The 16,035-nt window shown below is 42.4% G+C and overlaps 1 protein-coding gene and 1 pseudogene across 1 annotated transcript; one reads left to right on the forward strand and one right to left on the reverse strand.

Moving 5' to 3' along the window:
- Nucleotides 1-668: 668 nt before the first annotated feature.
- Nucleotides 669-8,003, reverse strand: LOC115007919 (excitatory amino acid transporter 3-like; annotated as a pseudogene).
- A 4,324-nt stretch (nt 8,004-12,327) lies between these two features.
- Nucleotides 12,328-15,824, forward strand: LOC115008047 (THO complex subunit 4-like). Its single transcript, XM_029431310.1, has 6 exons — nt 12,328-12,661; nt 13,444-13,599; nt 13,683-13,830; nt 13,926-13,992; nt 14,952-15,156; nt 15,249-15,824. Exons 1-6 carry the CDS (start codon nt 12,461-12,463, stop codon nt 15,261-15,263), a joined length of 792 nt encoding a protein of 263 aa, XP_029287170.1. The 5' UTR covers nt 12,328-12,460; the 3' UTR covers nt 15,264-15,824.
- The last annotated feature ends 211 nt before the right edge of the window (nt 15,825-16,035 follow it).

Below are 16,035 nucleotides of genomic sequence, written 5' to 3' on the forward strand. Positions count from 1 at the left end.
ATATATATAATATATATATATATACATATAATATATATATATATATACATACATAATATATATATATATACATACATATATATATATATATATATATATATACATACATATATATACATACATACATACACATTCCACAGGAATAGGGAAGTTTCTGCTGCTCAGAATATCAGCCTCCTTCCTTCTCAGTCCCAAATCACTGGGGTGCCCCATACTACAGTTGATTTACCCTCACTTTACACTATTGACAATTTAAATATATATTTAAAGACAGTGTTTTTGTTGGTGGACGCAATCAAAATTAATTTGTTGATTGTGCTTATCCTCTCAGGTATTAAAATACATGACTGTTTCTTTAATATTTATTGACCAATAAATACTGAAATAAATCCGGTTCAATTCAATTACATATATTTAATTGAATAAGTACATATGTTGCATCAATACAATTCAAATAAAGTGCATACAATTCAGTTCAATTTAAATAACTAGGTCGGTGAGCTATTCAACATTTCTATTAAATTCAATAACTACATGTGTCATTAATTACATTGTACATCTATCATTGGCAACTGCATTACTAACACAAAATTAAATAAATATAATACCAAATAAGTCAAATCTTTACAAATAATGACACATTAAAATGTGTTTTTCTGCACTTATTTTCAAAGTGCATCCTGTTTGTTCCTGTTGATTCTGAGCCAACACAACTCCTCAGCATTGCTGTCTTGATTTTCTAGTGCGGTGAGCAGGGTCTTAATTGCAGAGCCCTGGCTGGACCGCTCCTCGTCCTGGGTGTCATCATCAGAGGCCTGTCTGCTGAAGTCGACCTGGATCTCATCCAGGTTGTGGCTGTCATCATCACTGTCATGCATCCTAGCAAGGCAAAGCACAACACAGTCATCAATGGTGTTTTTAGGGAGCAGATTTCTGCTGCTCTACTACTGCCACTAGCCTGATTCCTCCTTGAATATTCATTTGCATTAGATTGAAGAATTTACTTCACATTTTCTGCAAATGTACTAAAATGAAAACAAAAAACCTTAAGACCAGCTAGACGTGTACCTTGACATTTGCTGTCCCTGCTCCTCTGTTTCTTCCAGTTCTTCTTTTGACACTTGGTGAACGGTAGCCACGCCAATACAGTCTCCCATGACATTGATAACAGTGTTGCAACTGACAGACATAAACATCAACATATGCTGCTTTATACTAATTTTGTTTGTTTCTATTAACTATTTGCACTCGTAGTACATTAGCTAGCTAATATATAGCTAATAATACTGAAAACTGTGTAACAGATGCATAAGTATATAAAGAAAACAAAGTAAAACCTACATTTACAAAGGATTGGCTATTATGTTTAATATAATGCCTAAACTAGAACAAGATCACGGGTACAAGCGGCCGAAATGGGTTTTCTCAGACGGATGGCTGGCGTCTCCCTTAGAGATAGGGTGAGAAGCTCAGCCATCCGTGAGAGACTCGGAGTAGAGCCGCTGCTCCTTTGCGTTGAAAGGAGCCAGTTGAGGTGGTTCGGGCATCTAGTAAGGATGCCACCTGGCCGCCTCCCTAGGGAGGTGTTCCAGGCACGTCCAGCTGGGAAGAGACCTCGGGGAACGCCTCGGGATCCCCCAGTTGGAGCTGGAGGATGTGGCCCGGAGAAGGGAAGTTTGGGGTTCCTTACTGGAGCTGCTGCCCCCGCGACCCGACCCCGGATAAGCGGTAGACGATGGATGGATGGATGGATGGATGGATGGATGGATGGATGGATGGATGGATGGATGGATGGATGGATGGATGGATGGATGGATAATGCCTGTTATATTTGACAGTAACGTTACATTGTGTGATGCTACAGTGACTTCCAGTTTACATAGGTGATTGCTTTTGATTGGACGGTGCTACACATGTTTGCTTGCAGCCAATTTACACATAAATCTTTACTAACTTGGACGTTTCTTTAAATGGTGCAACCAATCAAGAAGCAGAAAAGGCAGCTGCAGTAATCTCTTCATTACATTTGATTAAACTTACAGGAGCCATTCAATAACCAGCAGAATGGAGGCTTCCTTCACAGGTAAACCAACCGCCGTCAGAACAAAAAGAGTGGTTGCTTGTCCTGTAGCTGGGATCCCTGCTGCTCCGATGCTAGACACACATGTCACACTGCAGATCAAACACAGATACTGGACTCGTAGAACTGTACTCTGCATTTTTAAAGTCACTTCCTCTTAAATATCTCATATTATACACTTGCTATGGTGACGATGTTATGATCTCCTGAAGAGCAGGAAGAGTGGCTTACGCGAGGGAAATTAACTGGCTCATGTCCAGATGGATGTGGTTGAGTTGGGCAATGAAAACCGCTGCGGCCACTTCGTAAAGGACAGTTCCGTCCATGTTGATGTTGGTCCCAATGGGCAGCATGAAGCGAGTGGTTCTTTTGTCGATCATGAGTCGCTCCTCACAACACTGAAAAGTGATAGGCAGTGTGGCAGCGCTTGTAGAAACACAATGCATCCTTTGTTAGTGAAAATATTAGAAATGTGAATCTTTCAATGTTAGTTGGCTCTGGCAGCTCTGATGATACATGTAGAAATAAGCAGCTCTCTGTAATAAGACTGTGTTACATCATCTCACCTGGAGGAGATGACCAATTCAGTCAGTAAGGCCGGAGAAACCCCCTTGATAACAGCACGTGGGTCACGTCTTGCACACAGGAAATAGATCACAGGTAAATCTATTGTTCCATGGATGATGAGCCTGAAACACAATTAATGCACAATCAATACAGATCCATCAAATATAATTAGTCAACAGTTTGCATTCACAATAAAGCTGCTAGTTAAGAGACTTAAAGCGACACCATGTAACTTTAAAAAAAGAAGAAATTACACAACCTCTACCAGGCCTTTAAATCACAAAGTTGAATTCATAAGCAGCAGAATGCACACTTGCTCACTTCATCACACTCAGGGGTTTTGCTGTTACAGTCTCATTTGATCTGATATGACCAATAGCTTTTAGTGGCTAATGTTAGCAAATGTTAGCTTTGTAGCTGACATTCAGTCAGTTTGCTGACTTTATAACTATTTTACACTTTAAGTGAGGTAAAGTAACAGAGAATAAAATTGTTTTAGACTACTACTTTTTGCTGAACAAAAAATTTGATAATGCTAATGCAAAGACAAGAGTAGAGCAAGAGTGAGCAAAAGGTCCATTAGAGGGCAATATCTACCTAACTTCACTAACATTAGCTAAATAGTTTACCTAGTTTGATTGATAAATTCAAATTAATTTGTAAGAGGGATGTGTTATTTCAGTGTTTAAACAGAAAAGGTGAACATACCAATAACAACCACTACCATAAACTTTTCCAGTTTGAAGGTAGTTTCCCAGTCACGAACCTCAACAACATGATTTGTAATCATAAACAGCACTCCAACTGACAAGTAGCTGGAAAGAAAATCATGAAAGGAAAAAATAAATGAAAGAAATACTGAGACAGTGGTTTGAATACCATTAATATATTAGTAAAAAAAGAAAATAGCTATGTTTCTCTCATTTCAGATAATGGAAGAACAAATACATATTGTTGGACGGCAAACCTTTAAAAATGATCTGAAACTCATTTAGAAACAAAGTAACACTTAACAGTGGTAGAAGAGTGAAGTACGCTGATATGTTAAGTCAGAAATACTGTGAGCAGAAAAGAGCCACTAATTTCAAGCTGTGGGAAATGTACTGCATTTCTATTTGTTATCTTTTAATGGATGAAGAAAAGCCTATATTTTATGGTATGTTGTTTCACCTTACCCCAGTATCATGTTGACCACACATTTTATGGCCTCGTTGAGGACAGTAAGGGCCTCTACAAGGACTTTCCCCTTTTCTCCCATCTTGTTGAGGGTCACACCAAAAATAAAAGACCAGACGATCAGTCCCAATGCGTTGGCTCCTTCAACATATTTTCCCACCAGACGCACTTCTGTCCTATTTTGTAACAAGAACAAAAGGTCAGGAAGAATAATCATGTATCAAAGATTATCCCACTCACAAAATAATTTTCGTAGTGACAAGGGAAAGATGTTCCTATAAAACAAGAAACAAAAGACACACCATCAGTAGGCTTGGAAATGTTGACAAGCCACTGCAGGATTGCAGCTTTATCATGGACATGACGTTAGGCTGGATGTAGAACACCTAGTATACAGAATTATTAAAAATAAATGGATATGAATTATCTCATTAGATTTTCCAGCACTTTCTGACCCAAACACCTTGCTGAACTGAATATGCAGAGAAAGCAGAAATGTTCTTCTCACCGTATGTGATCCAACAAGGCGACAGTGGAGAAGGACTCTTCATCTTCTGAATCTTCATCTCTAGCAGCAGGAGTAGTTCCTGGCTGGATCAACAGTACCAGTGTTAACCCTTCAACACAGAATCCAGGGTTAAGCAGTCTCCTATAGATCTTTCATATTATACAGTATGAGCACAACACTACAGCTAGATTGAAATGGGCTGACTCGGAAATACTACTACTTCTACTCAATCATTTTGAAAACGTTTGTTTTAATAGTGCCTCACAAAAAACTAACAGTGCTTGAAGAAAGTGAAAAGGAAAAACATAATAAGATTTGAAGATTTGGTTTGAACACCATACTTAAATGAAGTAACATGTGAGCGCTCCACGAGGGGGAAGACTCATTTGTTACTGATACTGATTCCCTGTAAACTAATGACAATAAAATCCTGTTGCCTGATTAAATCATAATACAAAATCATTTTAAAATGACTTTTGTTGCACCTGTGTTAATGTGGGACACCTGCAGCATTCTCATTGATTCATGAAGTTTGGTGACATCACATAACTTCTACCTGAGCAGCAGTCTAATCAGCAACCAAGTGAAAACACCTGTGTGGCTTTTTGTAAACTCACTAATACTTTGGTAAAGTCTACTCCAAGGTGCTGGAAAGGAGTAGTCGAACCTCTGATTGAAGTGGAACAATACGGATTCCGTCCTGGTCGTGGAACAACGGACCAACTTTTCACTCTCGCAAGGATCCTGGAGGGGGCCTAGGAGTACGCCCAACCGGTCTACATGTGTTTTGTAGATCTAGAGAAGGCGTATGACCGGGTCCCCCGGGTGATACTGTGGGAGGTGCTGCGGGAGTATGGGGTGAGGGGGTCACTTCTGAGGGCCATCCAATCCCTGTACGCCCAAAGCGAGAGTTGTGTCCGGATACTCGGCAGTAAGTCGGACTCGTTCCCAGTGAATGTTGGCCTCCACGAGGGCTGCGCTTTATCACCAATCCTGTTTGTAATTTTCATGGACAGGATATCGAGGCGTAGTCGTGGAGGAGAGGGGTTGCAGTTCGGTGGCCTGAGGATCTCATCGCTGCTCTTTGCAGATGATGTGGTCCTGATGGCGTCATCGGTCTGTGACCTTCAGCAGTCACTGGATCGGTTCGCAGCCGAGTGTGAAGCGGTTGGGATGAGGATCAGCACCTCTAAATCTGAGGCCATGGCTCTCAGCAGGAAACCGGTGGATTGCCTACTCCGGGTAGGGAATGAGCCTTTATCCCAAGTGAAGGAGTTCAAGTACCTCGGGGTCTTGTTCGCGAGTGAGAGCACGATGGAGCGAGAGATTGGCCGGAGAATTGGAGCAGCGGGGGCGGTATTACATTCGCTTTACCGCACCATTGTGACGAAAAGAGAGCTGAGCCAGAAGGCATAGCTCTCAATCTACCGGACGATCTTCGTTCCTACTCTCACCTATGGTCATGAAGGCTGGGTCATGACCGAAAGAACGAGATCACGGGTACAAGCGGCCGAAATGGGTTTTCTCAGACGGTGGCTGGCGTCTCCCTTAGAGATGAGGGTGAGAAGCTCAGCCATCCGTGAGAGACTCGGAGTAGAGCCGCTGCTCCTTTGCGTTGAAAGGAGCCAGTTGAGGTGGTTCAGGGCATCTAGTAAGGATGCCACCTGGCCGCCTCTCTAGGGAGGTGTTCCAGGTACGTCCAGCTGGGAAGAGATCCCGGGGAAGACCCAGGACTCGGTGGAGAGATTATATCTCCTCACAGGCCTGGGAACGCCTCGGGATCCCCCAGTTGGAGCTGGCGGATGTGGCCCGGAGAAGGGAAGTTTGGGGTTCCTTACTGGAGTTGCTGCCCCCGCGACCGGACCCCGGATAAGTGGTAGACGATGGATGGACTAATACTTTGTATGATAGGAAACCTTGCTCACAGCAGACATTTTGACTTGTTCAACACAAGTGTTATTAATAATAGTAATAATAATAATAATAATAATAATAATAATAATAATAATAATAATAATAATAATAATAAATAGGATTCCACTTAGTTGTCCAACTTTATTGGCCCTAGAACTGTACATGCTGCCTCACTGAAATATCACCTGAACTGTTCCTGCTCTGACAAGTCGAAATGTGTGCTGTGATAAAAGTTTAGTATGCATAACATGGAGAACAACACATTTCTGAAGATGATCATGGAAGAAATGAGTAAACGTGTTACGTGGTTGAAATAACTGTTACAATGGTGAGAGTGAGTTGCACATTTACACACTCAAGTGGAGAAAAAAAAAGGAAATGTTAACATGTCACATATGTGAACTAAAAATCCCCTTTCTAAGAAAACTAAGAAAAATGTAGAGCATTACTCGGTTGGTTGAGACAAAGTATGCTACTGCACGTACAGCAACTCTTCTGGACGTTTCAACTCTCAGACCAGAAACACCTAGAAGAAACCACAGCATGAGCTACGGTCTGCAGACTGCAAGCTGCAGGCTGGAGGGGCAGTAAGGTCACATAGGAGTGTTACAGACAGGTAATGTCATAGAAAGTGAGGGGAGCAGTTACATCTCAGGAATAACAAGTGCGTTTAGGTGTGTCGTTTGAAACCTCTGTGAAGATCATTTTGACACATACAGTATGTCATTGCTAAATTGTGAGACATTGGTGTCACATGTAAAACACTGTATTATTCACAGACTGTTTTAAGTGTAAAACTTGATTTCAGAATAATATTAAAAGTTTATGAACATTCTCATAACTGTAACCCAACAACAAATCAATAACTACCACCTATGCTACAGAAACTAAACAGCGCTGTAATTCTTGTACTGGTAAACCACAATATATATATATATATATATATATATATATATATATATATATATATATATATAAACTGATTTTGAGCCTCCCGTCAGCCAGAGGTGTTTTCTGAAAGTCCCAGAATAAACATATCACATACAACAGCTACAGCTTATAGGCAAGTACATTTTATTTATAAAGGATGTTCAGACACAGAGGAAGGTTCAAGGTGCTGTACAGACAAGTTAAAACAATACAAAGTTGAGACAATACAGTTTGAAAGAGCACAATAAAAGACAGATCTATAAAAAATTATTATTATTGTTGCAGTTCACCTCACAACCCACCTGAAGCCTCAAGCTTCCTCCTAATGGACTAAAGCCTGAAAGAGACATTCTCACCCTGGACGCTTCCACCTTTCATTCTAACATTGTGACAGGTTTAATTGTTAGGTTTAATAATCCACCAGTATGTTCCTTTTAAATGCTGTGTGTATAATATGTATAACCTAATGAAAGAGTTAACCGTGTGAGAAATACTCCTGTTATTACACTTGTCACAATGAGAGGCACGGTAACCACCTGAAGCATCCGCATGAGTATTTATCCTGGGAAGCCGATGTACAGTTGGTCGTGTTCGGACATAGGGACGTAGTTCTTGAGAATCAAGCCGAGTGCAATACCTGTGAGACAATAACAAAGACATTTGAGGAATTCAGCACGGAAAAGGGTTTAAATAGGTGGTAATAGGGATGTAGTAATATAATAATAAAACAATACTAATGTCAAATTAAATTAGAGCAAAGCCACATTAACCAATAAAACCGTATGTCCTGAAAAATTAGATGTACATCAAACAGGTCCCATGATGCATATAGAATATAGGTAATAATGTAGACATTCTTTATTGAATTTATGAAGTGCGTATCATCCATCCATCCATCGCCTACCACTTATCCGGGGTCGGGTCGCTGGGGCAGCAGCTCCAGTAAGGAACCCCAAACTTCCCTTCTCCGGGCCACATCCGCCAGCTCCAACTGGGTTATCCCGAGGCGTTCCCAGGGCAGTGAGGAGATATAATCTCTCCACCGAGTCCTGGGTCTTCCCCGGTGTCTCTTCCCAGCTGGACGTGCCTGGAACACCTCCCTAGGGAGGCGGCCAGGTGGCATCCTTACTAGATGCCCGAACCACCTCAACTGGCTCGGGCATCCTTACTAGATGCCCAAACCACTTCAACTGGGTCCTTTCAACGCAAAGGAGAAGCGGCTCTACTCAGAGTCTCTCACGGATGGCTGAGCTTCTCACCCGATCTCTAAGGGAGACGCCAGCCACCATCCGAGAAAACCCATTTTGGCCGCTTGTACCCATGATCTCGTTCTTTCTGTCATGACCCAGCCTTCATGACCATAGGTGAGGGTAGGAACGAAGATCGCTCGGTAGATTGAGAGCTATGCCTTCTGGCTCAGCTCTCTTTTCGTCACAATGGTGCAGTAAAGCGAATGTAATACCGCCCTCGCTGCTCCGATTCTCCGGCCAATCTCTCGCTCCATCGTGCTCTCACTCGCGAACAAGACCCCGAGGTACTTGAACTCCTTCACTTGGGGTAAGGGCTCATTCCCTACCCGGAGTAGGCAATACACCGGTTTGCTGCTGAGAGCCATGGCCTCAGATTTAGAGGTGCTGATCCTCATCCCAACCGCTTCACACTCGGCTGCGAACCGATCCAGTGACTGCTGAAGGTCACAGACCGATGACACCATCAGGACCACATCATCTGCAAAGAGCAGCGATGAGATCCTCAGGCCACCGAACTGCAACCCCTCTCCTCCACGACTACGCCTCGATATCCTGTCCATGAAAATTACAAACAGGATTGGTGATAAAGCGCAGCCCTGGCGGAGGCCAACATTCACTGGGAACGAGTCCGACATACTGCCAAGTATCCGGACACAACTCTCGCTTTGGGCGTACAGGGATTGGATGGCCCTCAGAAGTGACCCCCTCACCCCATACTCCCGCACCACCTCCCACAGTATCACCCGGGGGACCCGGTCATACGCCTTCTCCAGATCCACAAAACACATGTAGACCGGTTGGGCGTACTCCCAGGTCCCAGTTGTTTGACTACCTCAGTGACTTCCAACAGGGAAATTGACGATGGTCCCCCATCAGCTTCCAGCTCTGCTTCTACCATAGAGGGTGTGTCAGTCGGATTCAGGAGTTCTTCAAAGTGCTCCTTCCACCGTCCGATAACCTTCTCAGTCGAAGTCAGCAGGGTCCCACCCTTGCTATACAAAGCTTGGATGGTTCCCCGCTTCCCCCTCCTGAGTTTCCGGACGGTTTTCCAGAAGCACCTTGGTGCCGACCGAAAGTCCTTCTCCATAGCTTCTCCAAACTTCTCCCACACCCGCTGCTTTGCCGCCCTTCGAATCCGTCGGTACCCTGCAACTCTTTCCAGAGTCCTCCCGGATAACATAAGCCGGAAGGACTCCTTCTTCAGTCGAACGGCTTCCCTGACCACCGGGGTCCACCACGGTGTTCGAGGGTTACCGCCCCTTGAGGCACCTAAGATCTTGAGACCACAGCTCCTCACTGCAGCTTCAGCAATAGAGGTTTTGAACATCACCCACTCAGGTTCAATGCCCCCAACCTCCACAGGGATGTCTGAAAAGCTTCACCGGAGGTGTGAGTTTAAGATCTCCCGGACAGGGTCTTCCTCCAGACATTCCCAGTTCACCCGCACTACCCTTTTGGGCTTACCAGGTCTGTCCAAAGTCTTCCCCCACCCCTTGATCCAACTCACCACCAGATGGTGATCAGTTGACAGTTCCGCCCCTCTCTTCACCCGAGTGTCCAAAACATGCGGCCTCAGATCAGATGATACAATCACAAAATCAATCATTGACCTTTGGCCTAGGGTGCTCTGGTACCACGTACACTTATGAGCATCCTTATGTTCGAACATGGTGTTTGTTATGGCCATTCCATGACTAGCACAGAAGTCCAACAACAAACGACCGTTCGGGTTTAGATCAGGGAGGCCGTTCCTCCCAATCATGCCTCTCCAGGTGTCTCCATCATTTCCCACATCCCACAAAGTCTCCCAGCAAGACTACGGAGTCCCCTACTAGAGCCTTCTTTCAGGGCTCCATTTAGGATCTCCAAGAAGGCCGAATACTCCGAACTGCGGTTTGGGGCATAGGCACAAACAACAGTCAGAGTTTTCCCCCCATAAGCGTAGGGAGGCGACCCTCTCGTCCACCAGGGTGAACTCCAACGTAGCGGCGCTCAGTCGGGAATTGTGAGTACAAACCCGGGCACCAGGCACTCGCTGTCGGGCCCTCCCTCTGGGCCTGGCTCTAGATGGGGGCTTCCTCCGGGCAGGGTCTCTCCTTCTCTTTCCCTTTTTTTCTCGAGGTTGTTTTGAACCTTTCTTAGTCAGGCCCCTCGTCTGAGACCAATTTGCCTTGGGAGACCCTACCAGGAGCACAAGGCTCCAGACAACATAGCTCTCAGGTTCATAGGGACACACAAACCTCTCCACCACGGTTCCCGGAGAGGCGTATCATTAGAGGCTTATAACACATTTAGACTGTGGGTCATTTTTTTAAATGATAAAGATCAAACATCAAGTGCTATGTATTGCTGTCTAGGGTTGCAAGAAGCGGTTATTTTCATTGTCGATTAATCTATAGGTTATTTTCTTGATTAATCGATCAGTTGTTTGCTCTATAAAATGTCGATCAGTGTTTCCAAAATCCCAAGATGACATCCTCAAATGTCTTGTTTTGTCCACAACCCATTTACAGTTATAGAGGAGTAAATAAACCGGAAGATATTCACATTTCAGGTGGAAGCTGGAATCAGAGGATTTCAAAACAGTTGGCAATTAATTTAAATAGTTGACAACTAATCAATTAATCTTTGCGGCTCTATTGCTGTCAGACTGCCAGCTGGATTCTGAGCAGATATTTAGGGGCTCCTCTAACAATCATTTCATCAATATGATAAATCTTCATTGATTCAATCAAATAACTTTGATGTATCCAAGAAACCCACAAACAAGTGGAATTGCAACAATAATAACTGGCAATTTTAGTGCAAATATGTACATTCTGAAACCAAATTCATAATCACCTTGTAAAAAATAAATAATCCTAACCTGTCTATCCGAATTATGTTATTCACATAGAAAGGACATTACAGGTTCTACATTCATCAATACTAATCATTTCATGTTTTATCTTTTATAACCAACAGTACTGAGTCCATACAGTCAGGCAGAATATCATGAACTAGAAAGTGTATTATACAAGTGGCTCTTGTTAAACTAAATGGGAAATAAGCATTTTACATTGGGTTATTATTATCATGGTCACTCAGCTATAATGATTTAAACTGTCCACTAGATTAAGATGTTTAACCTGGTGAGACGTTTATGTCATTATTCATTTCTATTTAATGCCTTTGAGGGGGGGGCGATACTGGGCAGAGTGATAATGATGAGCGTGAAGTGAGCGAGTGGAGCGGTGTTAATACTTACTTAGTTTGCAGTGCACATGCAAAAGCACGATGATTTAACAGGAGTTGTGTACTGCACGTAAAGAAGAGAAACTGAAACTTAAGTATCGATCTTATCACGCAAGTATTGATGATACCGATACATCGATATTTAAGATCGATCCGCCCACTGCTAATGCCTTTATTATATTGCATTTCATACGATTGCATATGTATATTAAATGTCTTATCATCTGTCAACGTTAATAATTGTAAATGTAGTGCTTTGGCAATATAGGTTTCTGATCTGTCATGCCAAACAAGTTTATCTGGATTAGACCGACAGTGAATTTTTGGTGTAACGCTAATTACAACTCAGACATAATTAGACACACCTTAATTATGCAATTGCATCCTGGGAAACTAAACTATTTCCTGAGTGTCCTATATGGTTTGAGTTATCTCAGTGATTTTGTCATTGAAATTTTTATTTAATATCGTTTGAATTACATTTTATTTTCAATTCAATTTTAATTCCAGTCCTTTGCAGGTTGACTGCACATTTACACAACAATTAAAAAATGTGTTCCTGCTTTAATTTGAAAATGTGCACCTGCTGTCGACTTTATTACACTTTCAATAAAGTTTCTTTGAAAAAAGAAAAGGGCGGAACTTCTGGTGAATCGTCACTTCTGCAAAGTATTTACGCCACTTCCGCTAGTTCTAACACCGCGCCACCGGAGAGAGCAGCAGATAAACAACCGCGTCTCGACACCGAAAGTTCTTTGTTCATCTTTAGCATCAGCATCAGCTAAACGCTTAAACACCACGATGTCCGATAAGATGAGTATGTCTCTGGACGACATTATCAAGCTGAATAAGAAAGGCGGCGGCGGCGGAAGCGGCCGCGGAGGAAGATCGTCGGGGCAGGGTGGAGGTTCTGGTCGGGGTGGTGGATCGTCGAGGCCGGTGCGGAGTCGACAGAATAACTTCAACCATGAGAGAAACAACAGAACCACACCGTACACCAGGGTAAGAGAGAGAAGCCGCTGAAATATGGAGCAGAAATTGAAATGAAAGAAACGTGGCGAGGAGTTTCAAAATGCGTCCTTCGTGGCTTATCGGTCGTTGTTAGCATTACACGATAATGGACTTCCCCTTGCTGGTGTGGTTAGCGGCTAATGTACAGCGGAGAATCCTGAATTACCTGAAAGAATTTGCCATGAATGACTTAATATGCCTTCATTTGTTTTTTGTCGGTGCTCTTAGCTTCACTGTTTAGAAAAATAGATTCATTAAGTCAGCGTCATTTAAACATGTCCCCCATGTGATTTTTTTTTTTACTCAACATGGCTGCTTTGTTTCTGAAGTTGTTCTCTGAATAGTCAGGGAGGAGGATGACTATTCATCTACTCCCGCGAAAATGTTGTGTATCACAATAATGCATATTAATAACACGATAATGGGTCAGGAAGATTCTTTTGGTTTTGTCATGGGAGAAAATAACTTATATTTCTTTTTGACAGTCCTCTTCCTGTAGGAACTGGATGCCCCCCCCCCCCCCATGGCTTGATTTCCAAGACTTTTAGAGACAAATTACTTAATTTAAAGGTCTAGTGGGTACGATTTAGGGGGATTTATTTGCAGATATTGAATATAATACTCGTGACTCTATTTTTATTAGTGTATGATCACCTAAAACCAACAATCGTTAAATGTGCAACGTTTCATACTAACCCTTTGTGATTAGTTTTTTTTTGCCCTAACATGTGGAACCAGTAGACATTGTTGTGTTCTTTTGTTTCTCCTAACAGCCCAGAGAGCTACCAGACAAATGGCAGCACGACATGTTTGAGGAGCACGCTGGTGGACGCAGAGGACAGAGTGCCGGAGCAGAAAGAAGTGTAGAAAGTAATGGCAAGCTGCTGGTGTCCAACCTGGACTTTGGCGTTTCTGACTCTGATGTCAAGGTAAATTTACTAAACCCGGTTAATCTACTTTGCTAGCATCCACGTGTTGTGAACGCGGCTGACGTTTTTACTGTGCTCCCCAGGAGTTGTTTGCAGAGTTTGGGGAATTACAAAAAGCGTCTGTACACTACGACCGGTCTGGTCGCAGTAAAGGAACTGCAGATGTTCACTTTGAAACTAACGCAGAAGCACTCAAAGCCATGAAGCACTATAACGGTGTCCCACTTGATGGTAAGAATTCCATTCTCATGTTTACAATAGCATTGCCATATTTTGCGGTTGCTTGTTCAGAAGTACTAACTTAAACCATATTATTTCTTTGTTAGGCCGTCCTATGAAAATCCAGCAAGTGACTTCAGAAGTTGACACACAAAGTAGACAATCTACACAAAGGTATGTCGTGTTAAAATGGCTGTGCAGTTTTTAGATCAGTGATAGGAAATTATGGGGATGTAATGGGAAACACTTATAAACCGAACGTGCTTTTAAAGTCACAACAAGCATGTACTAGTAATCGGAAATTATTAGGTTAAAAGAGATTGTTTTAAGTGGGGTTGTATGAGGTACTCAGCCAGTCATTGTATTTCCTATCGTAGATGGCGTTAGGCACACCTGTAGTTTGGAGAAACGGGTCATCATGCAAGCTAAGCAATGTACTTCTGTACAACAGCAAACCGTACTTTAGCCACCCAAAAAAATAGTATCAGTTAAAGTTTGTGCTACATTTAGAATATTCCAGCCACTTTTCCTCTGCTGTCAGACAGCCCATTCGGGCAGGAAACTGCAGCTGTTGCATTCATCTATACTTTTGCCAAAGCTACCAGACAAAGTCATTTTACCTTGCAGAACACGAAAGTTGCTGGTCTATCGCTCCCTCGATCAGTTAGTTTGTGTGACTGGTGAATCTCAACTAATCCTTTTTAAAACACCAAAGTTACACACTAATGCAAAGGAACTGAACAATCAGGGCAGCGGTAGACCAGCACCTCTGATAAAAACAGTAATTTCACCTCTGAGAACAATGACTGGTGGCTTTGAAGAGAGAATATATGACTGCTTCAGTTTCCTGTCGGAAAAGGCTGTCTGGCTGCAAGGTAAAGCGTTAAACTTTCTTAATATAGCATACACTTAAACCGATATCGATTTATGCTTTCCTGTTGCCCCTGTCCACAGCAGTGCATTACTTTGCTTCTGTGCTGGTACTTCTGTTTGTTATTTCAAACTGGGGGCATGGCAATGATCTTCTGTAGGTAACACTGACAATGGACAAGTACCTCATACATCCCCCCCTTCAAAAACATTAAAAATAACTCTTTTAATTTGCTGTTAAAATATGCCTGATGTCTTTGCAGTTCAAATAAAGGGTTTGACCGCAGCCGGCTTGGACAGCCCAAGTTTGAAAGGACTGAAAGGAGTGATCGGGGCGACAGGGGTGACAGGAGAGAAAGAAGGCAAGGTGGTGGCGGTGGAGGTTTCAGAGGAAGAGGGGGAAGAGGAAGCAGACCTCAACTTTCTGCAGAGGAGCTGGATGCCCAGTTGGATGCTTACAATGCAAAGGTGTGTATTTGGGTTGCATGAATAATTTAGATTTGTACCAAACTGAACATTTATTCATAATTTACGTATGTGTCTCTTTTTCTAACTTTCAGATGGACACCAGTTAGAAGCCGTCAGAAAGGATGCTGCTCCTGCCCCCCCTTTTTTTTTTGGTTAAATCTGGTTGACCGGATATGATGGATCGGACCTTATTACACTTTTTGTTGTGTTTTTAAGCCATTTTATTGTATGGACCATGATATTCTGTTGGTTTTAATATTTCTCTGTATTTTTGTAGCCAATATTTTTCTGGAGCAGTTTTATGTTTTGAGAATTTTTCTCCTAGGCCGCCAGCTCCTGTGCTCTTTTTCAAATGTATGGGCAATTGCCGTAGACCTGCAACATAATAGATTTTTTTTTTTCTTAAATCACATAAACATGAGTCAATGGTTTGAAAGACTGTATAATGTAATGTTAAAAATGCAAATGTACCTAAGTTCTGTCATTTGGTACTGTATACTTGACACATGGACATATTTCAAAGGGTTTTGTACATAAATAATTATATTGAATAGTCTTTCTGGTGTTTTGTTTATTTACAGGTTTCTCTTCCCGAGACAAAATGCTGTTGCTCTTCACTGACAGTGTCCACCTGTTTTATTAAAAAGAATAAAAACAGAATTGTCATATTTTATCTATTCTTTATGCTAGGTTTTAAGCTGTGACCAAACCTGCTAATGAGCCCAATTTAAAGCAAGATCATTTTGCTGACCATAGTAAATGGTGCTTGCACAGTGTCTCACAAGTAGGGAAGAGTAATGTAGGTTACACAGCTCCTCCACATAGATTCTTTGCATTGCCACCATAAACCAGACAAAGTGGCTGTAGCAGATTTTCATA

The sequence above is a fragment of the Cottoperca gobio genome, chromosome 1 (genome assembly GCF_900634415.1).
Source record: "Cottoperca gobio chromosome 1, fCotGob3.1, whole genome shotgun sequence".
In the NCBI taxonomy this organism is placed as follows: domain Eukaryota; kingdom Metazoa; phylum Chordata; class Actinopteri; order Perciformes; family Bovichtidae; genus Cottoperca; species Cottoperca gobio.

Excerpts from the sequence above, each read along its gene's own strand:
- LOC115008047 (XM_029431310.1), top strand. The coding sequence starts at position 12,461 with ATGTCCGATAAGATGAGTATGTCTCTGGACGACATTATCAAGCTGAAT. Across the intron at positions 13,600-13,682 it reads TTTCTGACTCTGATGTCAAG|GAGTTGTTTGCAGAGTTTGG; the intron begins GTAAATTTACTA and ends TGTGCTCCCCAG. Across the intron at positions 13,831-13,925 it reads TAACGGTGTCCCACTTGATG|GCCGTCCTATGAAAATCCAG; the intron begins GTAAGAATTCCA and ends TTTCTTTGTTAG.